The 11,423-nt window shown below is 46.9% G+C and overlaps 1 protein-coding gene across 1 annotated transcript; it reads right to left on the bottom strand.

The window, feature by feature from the left end:
- Positions 1–1,477: 1,477 nt before the first annotated feature.
- On the bottom strand, positions 1,478–7,990 carry rnf103 (ring finger protein 103). Its single transcript, XM_086222778.1, has 7 exons — positions 7,333–7,990; positions 6,315–6,463; positions 5,362–5,477; positions 4,673–5,095; positions 4,430–4,562; positions 4,100–4,186; positions 1,478–3,886 (listed from the first exon to the last, which is right to left on the bottom strand). The coding sequence occupies exons 1-7, from the start codon at positions 7,556–7,558 to the stop codon at positions 2,966–2,968; spliced, it is 2,055 nt and encodes a 684-aa protein (XP_086078904.1). The 5' UTR covers positions 7,559–7,990; the 3' UTR covers positions 1,478–2,965.
- Positions 7,991–11,423: the final 3,433 nt, after the last annotated feature.

The following is an 11,423-nucleotide window of genomic DNA, read 5'->3' as shown; positions in this document are numbered from 1 at the left end:
ACAAAAACAAGCAAGGCACTCTAAGCTCCTCTCCTCAGCCCAAACTGGGTTGTAAGGGTGTAGATTTCTCCTCCCTCCATGTCCTGACATTGATGGTCATCTCCAAACACTATAACTCATGAGGACAGACCACACTGTCTTCTCCAGTACAGTAGGTTCTCAGTCATACTGTATTGGAACTGGCATATGGATTCTTCTCTTGTATTCATCAATACGACAAGAAAGTAGCTCTCTACTCTATTCTATTCTGTTCTATCTTTGGTGCTGTTGAGCATCAGTCCGGGACTCTGACTGGGACAGAGACACATGACGCCAGTGATTAAGTCTCTGTGTTGACTACAATAATATGCCCATGAGCAAGGGATCATAGTTCCAGATTTGTCCAGCAGCAGGAGACCAGCTGTGCAGCTCAGCTCCTGGCTGTCAATGCGGAGAATAAATAAAAGCATGCTGGCGGCCTGGAACCTCAGAGGCCCCAAGGATGAGAGGATTTCTGGCACTCAAACTTTCTCCTCCTTCAATGACGTGAATGTTTTGTTTGGCACTGAAGAAGATTAAATAGATTACAAACACCTGGAATGCTCTTGTAGCTTTACTCTCCAACTGATGTCAGGTTGTCTAACTCGGGGTCATTTTGGGTGGTTGAGGGTCTGCTAGGGGTCCTCAGCAAAGTCAGGGTTTCATTTCTTTTACTCAAATGCTTCTGAATGCAGCTGCTGTTTGTCTGATTATTTCCTGCAACTGTACAAAAATATATCCTTTACTATAACACCATATTTCGAATTATTTATTAATAGACATTTTTGAGATGAGGGAGTCATTGGATATCCTGTGAGGGGTGCTAAAATGCAGCCAGTCAACATATTTCTAGATAAAAGAGTTCCTATTGGGAGGCAAATCCCTTCAAATGAGCATCAACTAATTACCGAGAGTCAATTTAGGAGATGAAGACATGAAAAGTTTGAAAACCCCTCATCTGACCGACAAACGTCCGTTCTTGGAGGCAACAGTGAGGCAGTAACAGCCACCGTGACATCCATGTGTTGTTGTGACCTCACAGACACAACACTTTTAATGTAAACCTATAAAAAATGATTGTGTGGTGACGGTAGATGATAAAGTTAAAAAGACAGTCTCACAGGAACTGCAAAGGGTCCATCCCTTTGGGACTGCAGCTGGTTTGTTTAGGTCGTGGATGTGTTCGCAAAGGATTGCATCATGGACACGCAGCAGTCAGAGAGGCAGGATCCCTGGAGCGACGCCTGCTTCACGATTCAAGTAAATCATGACCAGATCACTTCTCTACACTGATGATTAACTCAAACACCAGCACATTGCGTGTGCCGTCACTAATCCAAGAGATTATATGTATCTTTCACACACATCTTCTTCTATGGACGTCCTGATTGACACCTGTCACCATCCGCAGCTCGGTGCTCGCCAGTTTGTTGTCTCTGAGGCTACACATATAAAAACAGAGTCTGAGGAACCAGTAGGGTCAGAATTTATTTCAGAAACATTTCACATCCATCCTGTTCCTTCTATTTCTTTTCTACCTAAAGGACATTAGCAGTCAGCCATGACACAGGGGGGAGCTGAGTGCATGTTCGGATGTAGCAAGCTAGCCAGAGGAAGTAGCCTATGGTGTGAGTCTCACGCTGAAGGTTTTGGGGATGAATGGAGTCTTGAACAGACTTTTATATCAGTCCTGGAAACAGCAGAACTCAAATAAATAAGTCAAAAACGCAAATGGAAAAAAAGGTTTTCAGAGACCACTCAGGACCAGTGTGTAGGATTTAATACCATCTAGTGGTGAGGTGATTTATTGCAGCTGCATACACCTTCCTGATTGGAGGCTGTAGGACAGCAGAGCCTTGTGGGAAGGGTTTCTGGCCTGTCTTGACTTTGTTTGGCTTCCTTGTTTCACTTCTTTGAAGATGAGGAGTCACTCTCAGCTATGAACCTCCATTTCTCAAAATAAAAATGCTCAAGCTCTTCACAACACTTAGGGTCTGACACCATCAGCAGCTACGTGACACTCTTTCACTTCATCTCCCCACTGGTGCATTCACTTAGCTGACGCCTGCAGTAAGGAGGTGGAGTGACTCTAAACTTCTGACGATTCTTTATTTATGCAAATTTCCCCACGAGTTAGTTCTCTCAGATAAGAGACGATATCTGCAGAGAAATGCTAAAATTACTGCTTTATTTTTCATTCGGAAGTTTTGTTTTTGATGATGCCGTGAACAAGTATTTAGTCGACATTTATTTCAAGTAAAAGCACGTATGCAAACAAACAATGGCTACAACAACATTAGTGTTAAATAAATGTTCATTTGAGTTCATAAACCGCTTCTCATTTGTTATCATTTTTACATTGTTTTGTTTTCTCAGATGCAAAACCAAACATCATGTCGGCCATAGACCTCGCTGCTCTCTAACCCTCCTCAGTCCAATGCCACATCTGTTTTGTTGTATGAGGAGCAGTCCCACGTAAAATCGGAGTTGTGGGAGAGACTGGCTGACAACTAACTCACGCTACCAAATTTTAAACTGCTATTAAAGTGATGAAACAGGAAAGATGAAAACTCAACGTTGTCTGGTCTGAAGAATCATGACGGCGCAACATGGCGAGCCACCTGGAAGAGGACCCACTCATTCTAAGCTAACAAAAACACAATGGTTCTTAGTCTCGGTTGATTACAAACTACTGAAAATAGTGTTGGATATTAGATTTCATGTCTGCCAGTAGATTCCTGTATATCCTAGACACTGGACCTTCAGTCTCCTGGCCACACAGCGACAGCATGTCCTGATGGCCAGCATGATGCCTTCAACAGGAATGGAACCTTGGCCTCCATCCAGCTGGGGGGGGGGGGGGGCACGCAGTGACAGCAGGGGAGAGCAGACATGACGGTGTGTGGGGGGGGACGGGGGGACGACTACGCTACGTTAGACCAGTTTGTCACTCCTGTAGTGAATTCCCAGGAGAAGTGCTCTGTGCCACCCGCTGCTGTTTCTTCTTGTAGCTGGGCCAGCGACACACTGGGCAGCAGTGTCGACCTGCTGCCAGCCACACTATGATGCACTGCTGGTGGAAGGCGTGGCCACAGGGCAGACCCATCAGCAGCTCCTCGCTCACAAAGTTCTCCAGACACACCACACACTCGGAACACTGTAGCATGTCAACGGGCCAAGCCGAACAATCACAGTGCTGATGCTGAGAGACGCCCTCCTCACGCACCCTGTCGGCCGACGGTGAGCCTCTGTTCCCATGACGACAGCACAGCAATGATGCAGCACCCTGACAGCTGCTGCTGTTGTGAGGAGGTCTGCCGGGACTCTGCTCCCTGCTCTCTGTGTCTGACTGAGAACCATCGGAGTCCGAGCGTGAACCATCTGTCTCTTCATCCAGCTCGCCAACAGGCCCCGCCCCTTTGTGCTGGCCAACCGCTCTGAACCTCCAGGTGGGCAAGGCTTTCATGTAGTCCATACTTACTAACGGACGAAGCCAGAGATCAGGGAAAGCTAAACGCTCAAAAAGGAAGTTGGGATCATCCTCCCAGTCTGAATAGTCAGACGGGACCTGCTGCAGTGATGCGATTGGGTGGAGCAGATAGGAAGTGTACCAGTCCCACAGACTGGCCAGCCACTCCAGGTTGGTGGTACTGTCCTCCTGGCTTCTGATGCCACAGCGGCGTTTCTTCTCAAAGTAGTCAACAAGCAGGCCGTGGGCCAAGTAGGTGGACAGGAAGAGAGCCGGATGGGAGGAGTAGAAGGTCCAGTCAGCTCGGACCAGGCTGGCCAGCGTGGTGGTGTCAGCATAGCGCAGAAGCTTCAGACTGTAACCGTAGAAACTCTCCAGGTAGGGCAGCTGGAGGAGAGCCTGGGGACAGAGGAACCAGATATCATCTAAGTCCTCAATGGCCCTTCGGTAAGGAAGGATAAAGCATGCAAGCATTCTTTTAGCATGCACACACCAGAAACTAGTTTTGATACAGATAATATCAACACTGCTAAGATTCAGAGTGCAAAAATACAACGGCACATTTTTCACATTGGCTAAATTTATAAAGGTTAAGTGTAGATAATTTCCTACCAGAACAGGAAGCCAGGAAACCAGCAGTATGGAGTTGTAGGTTCCAAGAGTTCGAATCAGAACCACAAATCGTTTCACAGTCGCTCCCTGTTCAGAAGACAAATTCCCGTTAAAAGATACACAACTCCACGCCTATCCAAACAGTTGTGTGCAGAAGGACGCTGTTGATCTGAGATCCACTTGTGTGTATTCCCCTGTGATATTCTGGCTTTTGTGTGATGTACATATTGTGTTGTTGGATTATGAGTCATTGATGCACTGGTGTGTAACTCTCTATACTGTTGTGTATTTCCATCGATAAAAGGCACAAACAGTAGAACAGAGAGCGACCTGCGTGATGAAGAGATCCATCCATGCCAGCAGGTTGATCAGGACAAGACTGAGGACAAACAGGTCATTGACCTCTGGCTGGATGGACCGCAGGAACGTGTCCATGGCAGCCAGGGACAAGAACTCGCCCGTACTACAGAGGGGAGGAACAGAGGAGGAGCGGAAATAAACACTACAACAAAGACAAGTAAAAGAGGTAGAAAGCACTTCACAAACATGAGCAGGTCCTCCTTGAACCTTTACCTGTTTCCATAGCGATAAATTCCTTCAGGCATCTTCAGGATGTAGGCAGGGCTCTGCGTCACACCAATCTCTGACAGGATGCTGTGGTTGTCCCACTGACGAATGTCCACGAAGATGAACTCAATCCTGCCGGTGAATTTGACGGAGAGTGAGGAGAAGAATGCGGGTGGCTGGGACAGACGGGCGAACAGGAACATCTTCAATGGGTGGGACGGGTCCGAGTGCCACTCCTCTAACAGCTTCTCAGAATGACTTAACGTTTTGATGCGATGAGCCACGTGTGAGGTCATCCAGCGGAAGATGTGCTCGATTTCAATGCGGCGGCCGTTGTACTCTTTCAGCATGACTTTGCCCTTTGAGGCTGAAGTCTGCGGAACGGACATGATGAGAGTGGAACGCTGCCAGCCTCGCTTGATACACGACCTGGTGGGTGGGGGAGGAGAGAACGTTAGAACCCCACCTGGACCCCTTGAGCATGAGGAGACTTATCATTGTCACTGGTGTTGTGTCTACTGCTTATACCTTAAACACCCATAGGACCACCATTTATTGCAGTTTCATGATTAATATCTGCACATGCACTAACTTGGAACAGCTGAACCATCTATTCAAGATTCTTGATGAGCCTGAAGGACATCTTCAGCAGAAACAAGACCCCCCCCCCCCCCCCCCCCCCAGGGGACAGGCACCTGTAGTCACTGGAGCAGTTAAAGGTCCCCGTTCTGATTCCAAACTGAGACACTTTCTGCACCATCTTCCCCCAGTTGGATGGACTGAGCAGAGCTTCTCTGTCCTGGGCAATGACCTGCAGGAGGAGACACGGGGACAGGACAGGGTCAGAGAGGTGAGACAACACATCTGTGAAGGGACAGGAAGGAACCCTGTCGAAGCACACCCCACAGGGTCTGACGCAAGAATAACATTCAGAGATCAAAACTTCTTCAAGTAAACAAAGTCTTGCAGGATGAGGGAAACCTTTGTTACAGGCGGCCCAAGTTTTGTTGATGACATATGAGCTTGGAAATGACTGACCCACATAATCAACAACATCTTTTGAAAAATATTGCCCTTCAGAACTCTGATATATTGATTCATTTTCTTGAAAGGCTTCATTTACTTCAACTGCTGCAGTAAAAAAACCAAACAACTGCTTTTGTAATCCAGTTGATGGCTGTTCCGAACACTTCCACCCTCTGGAAAACACAAACTCTAAGTGTGTGAGTAATGCAGAGGGTTTTTAATTTCTGGTGGTGCAAAAGTATTCTAATAAGTGGAACTTTTCACAGTGGTGAACACAAGAACTTAAGTCTCTTTCTGATGGCGATGAGACTGTAACGCAACGGTGAGAAGCTCCATCATCTGTGCGGAGCTCAGACCACAGCCGTGGCTCGTTTGGGTGAAAAGGAGCCAGTTTAGGTGGTCTGGGCTTCTATCTAGCTGGGAGGAAGCTGGGGGGCAGACCAGGGACCAGGTGGAGGGACTGCATCTCCATGCTGGTCTATGTGGTCAGGGAAAGAGAAGTTTGGGTCCCTGCTGGAACTGATACATCCACAACTGACTCCTGATACCTGGTTGAAGATGGATGGGTTCAGTTTGACATTCCTGCTGAATGCATAATCCCTGCTGCACCTCCGGTCCTTACCTGAACCAACCAGATCCCATCTTTCGTGTCCTCCACCAGCTCGTAGAAGTGCATCTCTCCACTGAAGTGCGTGGTGGCCCCGTCCCCCGCCTCCGTTTGCTCCTTCTCTTTCTTGATGGCGGAGTACAGCTCACCCTGGGTCAACTCCCCTGCAGGGGTGAGGGCAACACATGTGACTGACTAAAATCCACCCGAGTTTCAGTGAGGTGAAGACAAAGTTCTACCTGGGCGGGCAGTAAAAGTCTTTCTGTTTGACTTTTACCATTATTGTGTTGTGAAATAAAACGGCACATTGGAGAGTGTCATTCTTATTATGACCAGTCCAAGAACCACTGCTGTTCCATGAGCGTCCTGTTAGGTCACACCTGTCTGGTGGAAGGAGGAGGGGCTCACAAACAAGGATTTAACGCACTCTTTAACACCAAATTTGTGAGAAACAAGCCTTTCAGGTTCATAGAATGTGACGGCACCACATTTCATGATGAGCCAATTCCATGCTTGTGTGTGTGTGTGTGTGTGGAGGGGGGGGGGGGGGTGTCTCACATTACAGGCCCAACTAGTTATTGAAAGAAAAAACAAAACAGGTTTTTGGAGCAAATGTCCTATCATTGTTACAGCTTGTGTGTCACTTAATATCGCAGCCACAAGTCCAGAAGCATAAATCACATGTGTTTTTGAACACAGGATGAGACTGTTGGGATGAGGGATGAGAAGATCTGTAACTTTGTAACAAGAGCTGTGTTTGTCTTCTACTGGATGGAAATCTACTGAGTTTAAAGGGGAAACATTGACTATTATTTTGCGAATTATAATCAATTTGGGGGAGAAAAAGAACTTTCAAAATGAAGTTCTGTTGCGCTACATTCACATATTTTGAGGATGAGCTCAGCGCAGCGTGGTGATGTGGTCACCAGCTGATGACAGGATGGAGGCCAGCCTCAGAGACCATCCGTGCAGGGGTCTGGGTTCCGCTGCCTGGCAGCAGCTGGGGGGGTCCGGACCGTTAGTGTGGGTGTACCTGATTTCTCCACCAACTCGCTGACGTCTTTCTTCTCAGCCAGCCCGGCGTAGCCAAGCCCCCGACCCTCCAGGATGGTCTTCAGCTTCTTGTAGCTGAGAGAGACCGGATCCACCAGCTGGGTGGCGAACAGCCCGGTCTCGTACCAGACCACCGCCTCAAAGATCCGCGCTAGCATGAACAGCACTATGAAGTAGAGCAGCAGGAAGAAGAGCTTCAGCCACATCCTCGAGCTGGACCGGAGCAGCGACGGCGGGAGTTGTGGTCAGGCACCGGGCAGGCTCGCGAACGTAAGCTACCGCTGTTTACACACGCCGAGACCAGCCCACCGACAATAGCCGCTCTGCCGTCAGACCTTCATGAGCGACGCGGCTGATATTCCCGGTGCAGCGGTGTCACCGTGACAGCTAGCAGACTAGCTTGGCCTCGCGGCTGAGGCTGGGCCTCGGGGATGTCGCCACCGGAGCGAACCTACCGCGACAAGTTCGCGTCGGTGTCAGGCGCTCGATGTCAGCGGCGGGTTCGGGACCGAGCCGGGCCGCGGTCCTGGTCTCTGCTGCTCACAACATTACAAAACCACCACAACGACGCATCCGACTTCTCTCCGATCAGCTGGTGTACACAAAAGTGTGACGTCACATCCGGATCCACCACGACCGTAAACACGCACCCTCCACTGAATGCTTTTATTTTGTATACGTCACATTTCAGGGTGAAGAGCAAGTTGCGTTTATTGAACGCGGTAAAAGAAATATAAAATGACAATTTTTGATGTTATTTGCTATTTCTCTTGGCTTTGATGCGAGTTCAAACAATATTTCTGGACCTTTAAATTTAAAGAACTTCATATCGAGCCTTTAAAAGAAAAATATCCTTTACCGTTTAATAAGCGTTTTCCTCCACCACAAGTTAAGAAAGTAAAGTTCAATCATGTGAACAGGTCAAAATGTTTGACGCACAGATATCAGCTTGAAACATTGATGTATTGAACTATAATGAAAATGGAATTATCTGAATGAAACATGAATAAATATAAAAGAAAATAATATTTTACAAAGTAATGACCGAAATGTTTTCTAATGTCACTCAGACAAAACTGATCAAGGGTGCTACCCATGAAATTTCAGGCCAATCTGATTTAGAGTTTCAAAATTAAAGCCCTGTATAAACAGCTGTATATTATCAGTATACAGATTGATATTAAATGGAAATTGGCTGTTTCCACGGAACCCTTTCACTTCAGAATAACAGTACATCACCCCAGGGTGACCCCCTCTCTACCTTTAAGAGCAGACTTAAGACCTTCCTTTTTGATGAAGCTTATAGTTGGGTCTAGCTTAGGCTGGCCCTTAGATAGGCTGCTCTAGGCTTAGACTGCTGGGGGATCTCCCATGATGCACTGGGCTTCTCTCTACTCCTCTTTGTTCTATATTTGTCATACATAAATCATACTCATACGTGTTACTAACTCGTCTTCTCCTCCAGAACCTTCAGGCTCCCCTCATCCCAGATCCCTGACTGCTGCTGCTGCTGCTGGAGGAGGAAGCTACAGACCTGAAGAGGCTCAAGCTGCCACCCATAGCTCCACCTGTTCATGTCCCCATCTGTCCATCAGTCTCTTCCCTTTCTCTCTCTTTATCTCTGTCCCTCTCTTTCCTTCTGTCTTCCTCTATTATCTGTCTTTGTCTCTGTCCTGCTCTCCTGCTCTCTTTCCCCCCAACAGTCAAAGCAGACGTCCGTCCCCACTGAGCCTGGGTCTGCTTGATGTTCCTGTCTGTTAAAAGGAAGGTTTTCATCACCACTGTTGCAGGATGTGCTTGCTGATGGAGAATTGTTGGGTGTAGATTCATTGAAGGAGTGAGGTGCTGGACCTGCTCTACTAGTAAAGAGACATGAGAGAACTTTTGTTGTGATTTGGTGCTAGACAGATAAAACTGACTTGACTTGACATTCCTTTGCCTCGTCTTTGTTCACAGAATTTTTCAGGGTCCTCCAGACCACCTGGAGGGCCAGGAATGCTGAATGTAAGGTGGAAGAGTGGAGGGCAGCAAAGGCCCTGGAGGCCTACGAGCAGGCCATGAAGGAGGAGCAGGATGAGGCATCAGGGGTCCTGGAGGCCCAGCTGCAGGCTGAGGAGGACCACATTGATGTGGCCACGGCCCTGGAGGATGATCTGCTGCAGGCAACACAAGTTCAAGGGCTCGCACAGCAGCTGCAGGTGTTTGAGCTCGAAGACGCTGCAAGGGTCCTGAGGAGGACCGAGAGCCCTGGGACTGTCGGAGCATGCGAGGCTGGTTCTGGTCGGCCACTCTGGAGTTTCACATCTCCGATGTGTCTGTCCTCAAGCACAGGATGTAGAAAAAGTGTGGATTGGAAAGGACCTGGAAAAATGAGCTAATAAATGAAGTCTGATTGATTAAGAATAATCAACACATTGAGAAAATATTGCTCTTCGAAGGAACCCACAGTAGCAGTGACATTGCTACAGTGTTTACTCAGTCTCACACCCCATAGATGCAGACACAGGGCTTCTCTCATGTACTGGGGGATTACATGCCCACCTAAAGAAGTCCACTGTCATCATAGTAATAGTTCAACTGCACATGAGCACTCCTGCACAAATTATACAATATGTTAATAATTGTTGCCTTACATGAGCAATGACAATGAAAGTGAAGCTCATCTCATCTCATCTAACTGTCATAAACACTGAACAACTATTAAAAGGCATCCTGCAAACCTCGCAGGTGCTGTGGTGACATCCACGTCTGTTGAGAAATGCGGCTACAAAGAGATTTGTGATGGTCTGAAGGCAAACGAATGCGTCATGATGTCCCCTTCCTGTTTAAATATCTATTAATTAATTATAATAAATTCAATTTTAATTAATATAAATATATATTAATTAAAATTATCTGTTTTTGCCCACTGCTTGGATTGCTACCTGTATTGCCTGCTGCCTTGAATTTTTAAAATTGAAACAGTCTTTCTTTATGTATCTTACAGAATTGTGAACGCACTGACGTACAATTCTGCAATTTTTCATTTTTTTGGCACCACTGCAAGCATGAATTGATGAATCCGTAACTTAACTAAAAGTATCATACACGAATGACTTTTTCCCCCAAAATTTTAAGCACATCAATGTTTAAAAAAAAAAAAAATCATTTCTGACTGAAACAAGAAGGACTACACTGAACGAGCTGGCGTGAGGCTGCTGCCAGAAGCAGCTCCTGGTGCAACAGCAAGCCCCTGGATGATGGCAGTTTACAAATACTGAATGATTTTAGGCCCAACCATGTTTTTAGTGTGCCTGACTTTAAACAAGGGGATGCAAGTCTCAGTAGGTCATTGAAGACTAAAGAGGAAATGCATCCACAGTAATAATGATCAAATATGTCCCATACACGTGTCTGTTTCGACTCCCCACTGCTGTGGATGTGGCTTTGTGCCCGGCTGATGCTGCAGTAACCCTGTACACCGACGGATGTTGAACAAGCAGCAGCCAGTGAAACGACTGGCCAGGCCTCGCGTCCAACCTAACGTAAGTATCTGATATTAAACGTCCTCGGATCTCAGGCTCTCAAAGTATGAAATGGAAAGTGTTCCCCGGTATGTTGAACTATTGTTCTTGTCTTGTTGGAAGATCCTGTGTGCAGAAGAACCAGCGCAGGCTGGATGACTGCAATACCCTCCTATCAGGTTGCTCTAATAAATTTCTAAAGACGCTGCCTGGTCCAAAAGGCTGCGGCTCATATACTGACCAGAACTAGTGGAGGGGATCATATTTCTTCAGCACTGGTTTCTTTGTCCTGGCTCCCTGTCAAACCAGAGCAGAATTCAAAATACTTCTTACTTAAAGGGCTCAGTGCTTTCATATCTAAAATCTAGACATTTGGGACTACATAAATGATACCGACCTGATATAACCTACAACTGGAAAACAATGACAACTTTTTGGACAAACGTGAGAGCTGCTTTACTTAAAACTTTAAACATGGCACACACAGCACCTTCCTGGGACACCAGAAATGAACACAGCAAGTTAGTTTGAAACTGAGCTGGAGTCTGGTTTTTGGGAAAATGGAAGG

This window comes from Aulostomus chinensis, chromosome 13 (assembly GCF_037954235.1).
Source record: "Aulostomus chinensis isolate RoL2024-O1b breed Wild chromosome 13, RoL_Achi_v1.0, whole genome shotgun sequence".
NCBI classification, from domain to species: domain Eukaryota; kingdom Metazoa; phylum Chordata; class Actinopteri; order Syngnathiformes; family Aulostomidae; genus Aulostomus; species Aulostomus chinensis.
The sequence above is the reverse complement of the archived record's forward strand: the minus strand, read 5'-3'. Positions and strand labels throughout refer to the sequence as shown.